The sequence below is a fragment of the Hemitrygon akajei genome, chromosome 27 (genome assembly GCF_048418815.1).
Source record: "Hemitrygon akajei chromosome 27, sHemAka1.3, whole genome shotgun sequence".
Lineage (NCBI taxonomy): Eukaryota > Metazoa > Chordata > Chondrichthyes > Myliobatiformes > Dasyatidae > Hemitrygon > Hemitrygon akajei.
The window spans coordinates 43146983-43159900 of NC_133150.1; the positions used below are offsets into that span (position 1 = coordinate 43146983).

Below are 12918 nucleotides of genomic sequence, written 5' to 3' on the forward strand. Positions count from 1 at the left end.
ACCTCATAGCTTGAGCAACATTCTTGTTTTCTTTCACAGACGTTTCAATCCAACCAACAAAATGGTTCTCTTTACTGAAGGCATCAATCTCTCGCCTCGTGATTGCCCATTCTGATAAGTCACACTATTTGGGGGGGGGGGGGTAAAATGCCAAACAAAAAACATAATTCTATCAAAATAGTAATTCCATATAAAATAGCATTTTAGGAAATTAAAAGTAGTAATTCCATTTAAAAATACTTAAAAACTACAATTCATGTATAAAATAACTATCATGGGTGGAAAGAAAAACTACTTAAGACCAAAGCGAAGACTTGAGTGTACTGGTAGAAGTACTATCTTCTGTGGTTGGCAAAGATAGGATAAAGTTAAATTCAGTACCAAAAAGTCAAAACCAAAATGCAGCCTTCCCTGCCTGCAAATCTTAATGCAAATTGGCAGCAACTTCACTGAAAAAGTTACTAAAAATATTTTAAATGTTGGGAGTTTCCTTATGCTAATGGTATTATGCTGGAGCAATACAGCTTTCGGTCCATGCAACCATAGCATCCTCCTTGTCCAAGCTGCTAGTGTTCAGCTCATAACCCTTCAAGCCCCTCCCCTCATCAATTTATCCAAATGCCTCTTAAATATTGCATTTGTACCCACCTCAACCACTTCCTCAGGCAGCTTATACACTTGTGTAAAAGTTACCTCAGGTCTCTTAAACTTCTCTGCTCTCATCTTCTATCACTGCCCTCTAGTACTGAATTCTCCAACCTTGAGGAAATCTATGTTCAATGCTGACGTACAATGAATGTGGCACCATCTGCTGGTCAAATCTTTAAAAGTCTACAAATCGTAATTTCTGTCGGTGCAGGTTTCCATATCACATCTAGCTGCTCATGAAAAGTCATGGGAGTCTTTGTACATCTTTGAAAGTCAAGCCAGTGTAGGATTTATACCATGAATAATAGGGCGTGAGCAAGTCTAAGGGGAACAGAGTGATCCAGGGTAAACACACATTTCAGTGAAAGCAGTGTCATAGAGTCAGTGTGGGCACACTGGCCTTCATGAGATAGGAACTGGACATTACGTCGCAGTTGTTTAGGTCATTGCTAAGGCTGCACTTGCAGAACTGTATACAGGTTTGGTCATCCATGTTATGGGAAAATTGCGGTTAACTGGAAAAAGTGCAGAAAAGATCTGAGGAGGTTGTCAGCACTAGAAGGCCTGAGTTATCCGGAAAGATTGGCCACATTAGGTTTTTATTTCTTGAACCATAGGCAGACAAATTAAGGTGAAAATTTTAAGAAACTTCATAGAAGTGTTTAAAATTATAAGGTGGGCATAACAGTCATTTCCCCAGGGTAGGGGATTTCAAAACTGAGGGACAAAGATTTAGGACGAAAGGGGAAAAGATTTAAAAAGCACTCAAGGTTAAGTTTTCCCACACAGAAGGTGGTGTGGATATGGAACGAGCTTCCAGAGGTACAATGGTACAATTTAATTTTACTTGGATAGGTACACGGAGGGTTGGGACGAGGAGCGATATGGGGCAAACACAGGAAATCAGGTCTAGCTTGCTGGATGTGGTCATCAGGCTGAAGGGGGTGAATCCCTAATGTTTTGCTGACTCAAACTTCCACCAGCACTTCTCCACAGGCAGAAGAACAAGATATCTCTTCTCCATCTGAAATGTGAGGACAGCTTGGACTATATTTTTCCTACCTCTCAATCTTTCAATCATGTTATTTATTTTGTCCCACATACAAGGTTTTCATGGCATTTAAACCCTGCATATATCTGCCCATAACAATAAATTTGAAGTTAAAGTTGGAGGCATCCTATTTCCACGTTTGCACTTCTACCCAACACTAAGAAACCCTGAACTTGAATCGCATGTTTGAGAACAAAGGACACCCAAATACGCTTTCAGTTATCCAAGTAACAAGGAGCTAGATTGACAAAACCATTAAAACTATTTTTAGGATATGAAAGTCTCATGTGGTAAATAAGTATAAACACAGGAAAATACCACAATCAGGTGACTGAGTAAAGTCAAAACATGTGAGCAGAATTATTTGAGATAGGACAAAAATGCAACACCTAAAACTGAGTAGAAAAATAAGTAAATATCACAAATTTGAGATAGTTAATAAAACTAATTTATTATGAGATAGTTACTAATGAAGTTGGTTCTATTGTCATGGATTTTTGTATTTTTCAAAAATACAATTGAACATGCTTCATGATCAGATAAACAGTTCAGTCACATTTGAATGAAGGAATTAAAATAGAAATTAATGTGCAAGAAAGTGATGCCTGTTAATCAAAAATGAGTGGGTACATTGAAAAAGGTACAAATGTAAAAATACAAATCTAAAATTGGTAGATTACCATAGGCAGACAAATTAAGGTGAATATCCTGTGATTAATAATGTAAGAAACCACTCAAGATATTAAATTGGACATTTGGACAACACTACCCAATATTCTTTATTTTAATAAAGGGTAATGTTGTATAATAGAGCTCCAAGATTGTGGCAGGGTATGATACAGATCCTTTAAGTTTAAATATTAACTAATTTATAGATTTACTGTGTATATTTCATTTTAAATGATAATTCCCCGACACGAGGTACCAGATCTTTTTCAATAAGGGGAAAAAGAATGATTTAAAAGATCAAGGTGATTTGATAAATAACAAAGTTAAACAAAAATACTTTCAGCAGTCTACCTATTCCAACTGTAGGTTTGCCATTAGACTGTAGCAATCCCTGGATATCATCTACTCCTTTGGAGGGCAGCCCATGATTTTGTCAGGTGTTCATGGGGGTGTGTAGGGACAGGTGTATAATTTCCTGAGTGCATGCGTGGATTTAATCCAAAGTGCTTGAAAACAGTTGATCTAAGCACAGGAAGCGTTAATTAAGAGATGTTCTTTCCTCAATGAATTATCTGTGGAAAATTCTCCTTCTTGGCTGATGAAACTCAAATCAATAGCACAAAATATCTAATTTTGAAGTAGCATTTTTTTTTTAGTTGGAATAACTGCTTCATAGCATATGAAAGGCAAAGTTTCTACCCACATCTTGAGAGCAGAAATCTAGAAATGTCATTTTATGCACACAAGATTTTGGACCTTGGCCAACATCAGTGCAACTGTGCAAATTGGAGAGACATCCAGATGAACCAAGTTAGGGAAAAATAATTGCTGCTTGCACTTCAGTTCAAATTGGATGAAGTTCCTTCAATATCTATTTTGTTTAAACATTAGTTATTCATAAAGTCCAAACATTCGTTTAGCTACACACACACACATATTATATATTTTTCTTTATAGAAACAGACCTTTTAATCTACTCTATGATCAACCTATTGCTTCTCATTCACGGCACGGTAGTGTAGTGGTTAGCACAACGCCTTACAGTACCAGCGACCCAAGTTCAATTCCCGCCACTGCCTGTAAGGAGCTTGTATTTCTCCCCATGATCGTGTGTTTCCTCCAGGTGCTCCAGTTTCCTCCTACTGTCCAAATACGTACCATTTGTTAGGTTAACTGGTCATTGTAAATTGTCCCATGATTAAACTGCGGGATTGCTGGATGACGCGGCTTGAAGGGCCTATTCTGTGTTGTATCTTAATAATAAAAATTTAGCTCTCCATTGTACCCAAGAGTCTAAAGTATCACCCCAGACTAAGGTTAGCAGAGCACCCTTGGCTTCAAAAGTATTGCATATAGTAAGGTGAAAATACATCATCTAAACGCAGAAGCTAGATCAAATCTAGGTAAATTCACCTTGTTCGCCAGGAGAACACATGGCACAAGACTTCCATCCACCAGAGTAACTTTGCTGTCTAAATCACGCTTCCACTTGAGGCAACTGTGGAAAGTCGTTACGTCTGTCACATCAAACATGATGATGCACGCTCCTGCATCTCTGTAGTATAACCTGGTCATGGACGTAAATCGCTCTTGGCCTAAGAACACAAGTTAATTATTTCTTTGCAGCTTGCTTATTTAGAATCATCTCTATCTCCTACAAAAGGATGCAAACATTTTTCTGTTGCCAAAATGAAGGGGGGTGGGGGAAAAGAAAGGTCAGCGATATGAGAAAGTATATATTTCTTTTGCAGTGAGTATCTACACATATGAATTTAGAAACCTGTATCTAATTCACTCCCACAATTCGCCAAAGCATAATTTTATAGTAGCATTGGATAGATTCTCCAGCTGATCCATTGTTACTGACTGCAATAGACACCAAACAAGAAAAAATTCAATTGTCAAATATTAACTATTCTTGCCCAACTTCACAAGGAGACATTTCCAATCAGGGTAGGAATATTATTCTTTACCATGACATTCACAGTAAAATGTGACCACTCAATTCTTCCCAATTATGTTATCCAAACAACAGAGCAGAACATTTTAATTAGGTTTTGATAGCTCTGCTATTTCCAGAATGCATCAATGAACTTTCTTCAATCAAGATTAAAAAGTGAGGTGTTGATTAATGATTGTTCGGTTCCATTTGAAATTTCAGTTAATGAAATACACTCAGTGGTCACTTTATTAGGTACACCTGCTCATTAACTCATCTAATCAGCCAATCACATGGCAGCAACTCAATGCATAAAAGCATGCAGTCTTGGTCAAGAGATTCCGTTGTTCAAACATCAGAATGGGGAATGGGGAAGAAATGCAATACAAGTGACTTTAACCATGGAATGATTGTCGGTGCCAGATGGAGTGTAGCTCAGAAACTGATCTCCTGGGATTTTCATGCACAACAGCCTCTAGAGCAGGGGTTCCCAACCTGGGGTCCACAGACTCCTTGCTTGTTATATTGGTCCATGGCATAAAAAAGGGATAGGAACCTCTACTCTAGCTTGCAGAGAATGGTGCAAAACAACAACAAAAAATCCAGTGAGCAGTAGTTCTGTGAGGGAAAATGCCTTGCTAATGAAAGGTCAGAGGGAATGGTCAGACTGGCTGAAACTGATAGGAAGGCAATCATAGCTCAAATAACAATACATTACAACAGTGCTATGCAGAAGAGCATCTCTGAATGCACAACACATTGAACCTTCAAGTGGACCAGCTATAGCAGCAGAATACCACACTAGGTTCCACTCCTGAATCTAATAAAGTTGCCACTGAATATATTCTGTGTGTTGCAAGACCTGGACATTATACAAGTTTGGCTAACAAGTGAAAGGTGACATTTGCGCCATGCAAACGCCAATTAACCACAGCCAAAAGCGTAATTTAACTCTTTTGTATTGTCAAATCATGAACCAACACCTCAGTTACCTAGTGAATGGAAACAAATAGGCTGATCACAAACACAGGGGTTAAAGGTTAGACATCCTGTAAGGAGTGACACCCAAAGATGCAAATTTCTTTCCATCAAAGTAGAAATCTAGAATATAATAAAATATCAACCAAAACACAAGGCTATATATAGAGGTTAAAGATTGGACATCCTGCAAGGAGTGACACCTAAAGGTACAAATTTCTTTCCATCAAAGTAGAAATCCGGAATGTATTAAAATATCACCCAACTACAGTGCAATTCTAACAATAATCACACCAAAGCAATAGTTAATTGAAAGTCCACCCACCATTGGCACACTAGTTATAGTGTGAACTACCCACACAATGCTCTGCAACTTAAACATACTCTGGTTATGTCCACACTAGACCGGATAATTTTGAAAACGCTGGTTCCATGTACAAACGATAGGCGTTTTTGAAAATACCTCTGTCCACATTAAAAAGGGTATTTGGGCAAATCTCCTCCTACTGGGCATGCGCAGGACACATCTACAGAAAAGAAGCAACATGTTTGGTGTCGAATCTTGCTGTGAAAGACTGGGTGTGCGTTTCTCCAGTTACAGACTAGAAAAAAAATTTAAAAAGGAAATTGCCAAATGACGGACAGCTGTTGGCTCTCACGCAGGAGGACTTAAAACTAAAAAAACAAATACTGGAACGTATGGAAGCAACCGACAGGGAGTTCACGGACAGTACTGGAAACATTTCCTACAGCCATAGTCTCTTCACCGATGAAAGGGACGACAGCTACAACTAAATGCAATAAGGCTTGTTACTGGGCAAAAGTGAAATTTCCTTTTACCTCACTTGTTAGCCTTTACTTCTGCCATGTCTTTCTGTATTATTTTGCTGTATTTAACATGTGCAATAAAATGAGTTACTGGGCAAAAGTGATTTTATTTTTACCTGAGTAAAAGTGAAACTTACAATTTTCCTTTTTTGGCCTTACATTTTCATGTCTATGCCATACATAAGCTATTACTTAAAAATAACATTTTGGAAGTAGTGACAATTGCATCTATTGAATGTTTGCACAAGCAATACATTAATAAAGTACCTTGTTAAATGTATAAAACATGTCTGCATCAGTGTTATCTTGTATTTCCATACAATGTTACATTAGGCTGTTACACATCTATTGTCAGAGAAGTACTTGCATAAATAGGTAAACCACCTTCATACAAGCAAGGACAGAAAACAGGGCAAAGTGAATATACTTATTTATTCAGTAAGTTATGGGTCAAAGTATTTGGTGAGTACATTTCTAACTCTTCTGGCTTCAGTCTCGTTGCCATCTGTTCGGAAATTGTTAGGTTGTGTGGGGGGGGGGGGGGAGCGTGTTGAAATTCTCTGTCATACTGCAAAGCTGCAGTAACATTCTGCTCAGGGACAGTCTCCTGAAGCCGTCCGCCATTGTTGCGGTGTTGGAGGTTGTGTTCAAGAAAACTATGAAATGCCGCGCTGGCGCTACCATCTATTCTGACACGTCATGACAGCGTTTTTAAAAAGCTTCAGTTACCCTGTACACACTACACCAGCCAATTGGTGTTTTCAGATTTAAACACTTCGGAGAGCGTTTTAGAAAAGCTCTGTTTTTGGGGGAGGAAAACGCCATTTCAGTGTGGACGGAGGGTCAAAACGAAGAGAAAAAGCTTCAGTTACGGATTTATCCGGTCTAGTGCGGACGTAGCCTCAGACTCCATCACACAAATCTGCAATTCTTAATATTCGCTTGCCAGGAGGCACATAGAAAAAACTACCTTTTTTGAAAGCATGCACTACTCCAATTTGAAAATTTGTCATAGACCCAATAAGAATCATGAGCACTGCAAAAATATTTTCAGCAAATGAACTGCTGTAGTGACTTGGCATAATTTTCTCAAGAATAGTTAAGGATGGGGAATATCCAAAAATATCTTCACTACACTAAAGAATGCAGACGATCATGCACTGGCATGAAAGCAAATATTATTAGGGATGTAATTTTAAAATAATTTTGAAAAAGAAATGTGTCTTTAAACTAATTTTTATCTAAACTAACTTTAAATCATAATTTTTTAAATTTGTTCCAAAATTGAGGTAGCAGGGTTAATGTATTGGTTGATAGATGGTCAGTCTAGACTTGGAGGGTCAAAAAGTCTGTTTCGATGTTATTTATTTTTAATTATTTTATTTAGAGATACAGTGTGGAATAAGCCCTCCAGCCATGCGCCCAGCAACCCACTGATTTAACCCTAACTTTATTAGGTAACAATTTACAATGACCTATTAACCTACTAACCAGTACGTCTTTGGACTGTGGTAGGAAACCAGAGCATCTGGAGGAAATCCAAGCAATTCGTAGGGAGAATGTACAAACTTGCTTACAGAGGTCCCCATAATTGAACTCTGACGCTCTGAGCTGTAATAATGTCACGCAAAGTGCTACACTACCATAGTACCCATTTGTCTGACACCATTTTTAATAATACTGTGTTCTCATTGATCAAAGAATTCTCAACTTTATCAACTGATTTTGGAAGTCCGTAAGACATGGGAGCAGAATTAAGCCATCTGGCCCATCGAGTCTGCTCCACCATTCAATCATGGCTGATTTTATTTTCCTCCTCCTCAACCTCAGTTCCCAGCCTTCTCCCTGTAACCTCTGATGCCTTGTCCAATCAAAAACCTATCAATCTCTGCCTTAAATACACCCAACAATCTGGCCTCCAGAGCTGCAAGAGGCAACAAATTCCACAAATTCACCACCTTTTGGCTAAAGAAATTTCTCCGCATTTCTGTTTTGAAAGGGCGCCCCTCTATCCTGATGCTGTGCCCTCTTGTCCTAGACTCTCCCACTATGGGAAACATCCTTTCCACATCTACTCTGTCTAGGCCTTCCAACATTCAAAAGGTTTCAATGAGATTCCCCCTCATCCTTCTGAATTCCTGCGAGTACAGACCCCTAGCCAAACATTCCTCGTTTGATAACCTTTTCATTCCTGGAATCAGCCTTGTGAACCTCCTCTACATCCTCTCCAATTCCAGCACATCTTTCCTAAGATGAAGGGCCCAAAACTATTCACAAGGCTCAAGTTTAGGCCTCACCAGTGCCTTATAAAGTCCATATATATCACAATGGGATTTCCTTCATCACATCTCTGTACTTCATTTGAAAAAATCCTATCAAGTTAATTGGACATGATTTACCTTTAACCAATCCAGAGACTTTTCACAGCACATCTACAACTTCATTCCTTATTGTCTCCAGAACTTCTCCTGCTATCCAGGTTAAATTGATTCGTTTGCGTTTGGTAGGGTTATCACTTGTAGCGCAGAATGGTAGTGTAGTGGGTAGCACAACACTTTGCAGCATTCTAGCTGTAAGACCATGGTAGAATTCCTACTACTGTCTATAAGGAGTTTGTAGATTCCCCTCGTAACTGCATAGATTTCCTTCGGCTGCTCTGGTTTCCCCCCACATTCCAAAAACATACTAGTTACAGTTAAGTGAGCTGTAGGCATGCCATGTTGATGCTGGAGGTGGCAACACTTGCAGTTTGGCTAGAAAGCCCCAACACAAGCAATGCATCTCATAACATCATTCAAAATACACATGATCTTTTATGTTATTTTCCAGATGTGACATTTACAATTTTCCAACTGTCAGATACCTGAATCTATCCCTGTTTGGAAGACTATGGCCAGGTCTGTGCAAAGCCCTCTATTACATCCCCCTGCAATGTTGGATGCATCCCTTTTGGACCAGATGATCATCTACTTCATAAGCATCTAGCCCTTTAGATAACTCCACTATTTTTTGATAAGGCTATCCAAAATATCAGCCACGTCATTTGCTGAGACTATCACGCTGATCTTTCCCAGTGAAGAATTAAACTCCATTTTGGTCTCTGATTGGCTCCACTTTTTTTCTTGCAACATTTCCTATTTGCATGTTGACCAAATGTTTAAGAAATTCTTTTTTATGCTAATTGTCAGTCTTTTCACATGCTCTCTAGCATTTCCTTCTTTTAACTTCTCCTTTGAGCTTCCTGCAATCAGATGGCTCCTCACATGTTAACAACTTGTGCTTCATGTGCTTTTATTTCTCTGCTCAATTTTATGTTTTATTTCTCTGGAAAATAACATAAAAGATCATGTGTATTTTGAATGATGTTATGAGATGCATTGCTTGTGTTGGGGCTTTCTAGCCAAACTGCAAGTGTCGCCACCTCCAGCATCAACATGGCATGCCTACAGCTCATTTAACTGTAACTAGTATGTTTTTGGAATGTGGGGGGAAACCAGAGCAAACGAAGGAAATCTATGCAGTTACGAGGGGAATCTACAAACTCCTTATAGAGCACGGGACAGGCCATTCAGCCCATGATTCTTAGCCAATCTTCATGCCAATACATCCTAAATAACCTTGTATATCATCCATACCCCTCCATTCCCTAAGTATTCATGTGCGTATACAAAAGCTTCCAACTCTACCGAGCTGCCTGTTTCCACTAAACCCCCTGGCAACTCATTCCAGGCATCTACCACTGAAAAAAAATTGCCCCTCATGTAACCTTTAAATTTCTCTCCTCTAACCCTGCAGGTCCTCTGATGTTCGATTTTTCTATCTTGGGGGAAAGAAAAGATTCTGAGAGTCTACCCTATCTATGCTCTTCAGTTTTAAAAAACTATCATGTCTCCCCTCAACTGCAAATGTACTAGGAGGAGCAACCCTAGGTGTGTCTCTTCGGTCTTCCAAATTGCAGTTTTAATTTCCATGACTTCCTTCTCATGTTAAAGTACCAAGACTACAAAATGAAACCTTAGGAACGTCCCATTATCCAATTTGTTTTAAGCCATTCTGATCTACAGAGGCTAGATCATCCCATTGAAATTAGTGGCTTTCCAACTGACTACATTCATCTTTGAATGATTCTCATCCATTTCCACATTCGTTCATAACCTTATTACGACTGCCATTTTCTACTTTCCACTACAGCTGCATTTCTCAGAATCAGGTCTACCATCGCCACCTTTCCTTTAACCCTTAAGATGCACTTATGCAAGATCTTAAGGCACAAACTAACGGAGATGGGAGTAGACTCTCACATGGTGGATTGGATAGTGGACTACTTGACAGATAGACCTCAGTATGTGCGGTTGGGAGACTGTAGGTCTGACACGGTGGTAAGCAGCACAGGGGCGTCGCAGGGAACCGTACTCTCTCCGGTCCTGTTCACCCTGTACACATCAGACTTCCAATATAACTCGGAGTCCTGCCATGTGCAAAAGTTCGCTGATGACACGGCCATATTAATGCTTTTTGAGATAGTGATTTAGATGCATATCCTATTTTTTTTTTTTTACTGAGTTAAGTATTGTATGTAACAGTTTTGCTACAACAAGTGTATGGGACATTGGAAAAAAGTTGAATTTCCCCATGGGGATGAATAAAGTATCTATCTATCTATCGCCTTCCCTCTTCAACAACTCCTCCTGCCTTTGTCCCTCATGCTATATTTTTCTCAGTCTTTCCTGAGCTACAAATTAGTTGTTTACACACCACCATTGTTTCATAAGTTTTCAATACTGAAGATGAGATTAAGTGTATTTTTGGAAATAAAATTAATCTAAACTCAGTAAAATAAAAAAGGAGACTGAACAAGCTAGATACAGGAACTCTGGCCCTGACAATGTTCTGAGACAAAAGTTCACTAACCAACTAAAAGCAATTTAATAATTATTTTCCCCCCCATTATCATTAGACAGCTGTGTGCAAAATAAGAAAAATTGCTTTCAGTGCTGCAGATATACACAAATACAAATTCCACAGGCAATAGGGTTATATAAAATACAAAAGCAGGGATACCTTCTGAATTTAAGTTTCATTTGATTGTTTTTAAATCTACATAAATGCAACTAAGTAGAGCTGCAAGACCATCTCCTTAAAACTGTTTCTGAAATAAACTGCGGCATATTCTACATGCTCCACCACATATTCACTAGATTATGTATGGTGCACATAATGATATATCGACTTACTGATATACCAACATTGCTTCAGGAGATGATCTTCCTGTAAAATGTGACCCTCATTCGGTCACAATGGCTTCTAAGGGGTCAGCAAGTGGTGCTACTGTCCTACTTAAACCCATTTTGAATGATTGCAGGATCCTGCAATACATTAAGGACTGAAGGTCTACACCATCAGCGAGTTGCTTGCTAGTGGAGAAGATTAAGTAGCTGCACAACATGCTGCTGCCTGAGTTGATGGAGGCTTACAATCAAACAGCGAGTGGCAATCACAGCCACTTTTTTTGCGATCGTAAGACCCCTTTGGACATTATTAATCTGGTATGTTGCAAGTTCAGTTCGCTGATTTATTGGCCAAGTTCAGGGGTGGATATGCAGAGCTGTGTGGACTCGGTCACAGCGAGGACCAGGCCCCGAGCAGCTGAGGGGTCACCTGTTTTTCAGCTGCTGGAGAGAGGTGTCCAAGCCAGTGCACTCCACTTGGGGCTGGAGTTGGGGCTACCCCCCCAGTGTTTGCATAGCTGAAGACAAGCTCATTTGTCATCGACAGAAGATTTCAATTGAATAAGGATTTGGACAATACACACGTATATTGTGTGTGGTTGTATTTTTTTTTACTGATATTCTATATGGGCTTGTTATCTTGTAGATGCAAGGACTGGGCCTCGAGCTGCGGTGTCTCGGGTTGGGGGGGGGCAGTGGGGTGAGGTGTCCAGGATGGTGGAGTCAGGCTGTGGATTGATGGATTGAGTTTTCTTTTTAAACTCTTATTGCGCGATACTATCATTTTTTTGTGTATCTAATGTGTGCTTTGTGCTGTATGTGACTGAACTGTGATTTGCACCTTGACCCCGTAGTAATGCTGTTTCATTTGGCTGCATTCATGAGTATTCATGTATGGTTGAAATGACAACTAAATTTGAATTGAATTCATTTTGATACACAAGGCCCAGCACAAACAGAAATGGACACTTACCTGCTATGTCCCAGAGCTGTAGTCGAACAGTCTCCGTGTCAGACCATTGTAAAATTTTCAAAGCGAAGTCCACTGAAATGAAAGCATATTGGTTAGTACAGAAGTTAGTGTTCCTAAAGAGAAAACTCTCAAATAACATTCAATGACATTATCAGATATAATTTAGTGTAAGAACATCATTAGAGTCAGAGTCAAAGAGCAAAACCGCAGGGATACAGACCCTTTGGTATAATCACTCCATGCCAATCTTGTTGCCCACACAGCTAGTTCCAGTTTCCTATATTCAGCCCATTTCCCTCTAAGCTCCATCCCTTTATGTACCCATCCAAGTGTTTTTTTTGAAACACTATTGCACGTGCTTCAGCCACTTCCTCTGGCAGCTCACCAGTCCCTGCACGAAGTTGCCTCTCAGGACCCTTTCAAATCTTTACCCTCACACACTAAACATGTGCTCCCTAGTTTTAGACTCTCCTATCCTGGAGAAAAGACTTAACATGCACCTTAACTATGCCTCTCAATTTTTCAACAAATTTTTCTAAGGCCACCCTGCTTTCTCACATGATGCAAAGAATGAAGACCGAGCCTAGCCAACCTCTTCCTATGA

The 12918-nt window shown here is 39.4% G+C and overlaps 1 protein-coding gene across 1 annotated transcript in view; it reads right to left on the reverse strand.

The window, feature by feature from the left end:
* Positions 1 to 12918, reverse strand: part of LOC140717310 (ras-related protein Rab-7L1-like) — a 32988-nt gene that overhangs the window by 2310 nt on the left and 17760 nt on the right. The window contains exons 3-5 of the mRNA XM_073030775.1: positions 12315 to 12386; positions 3782 to 3963; positions 3 to 124 (exon numbers count right to left, since the gene is read on the reverse strand). Coding sequence (XP_072886876.1) covers positions 3 to 124; positions 3782 to 3963; positions 12315 to 12386 — 376 coding nt within the window. The remainder of the gene's footprint in view (positions 1 to 2; positions 125 to 3781; positions 3964 to 12314; positions 12387 to 12918) is intronic.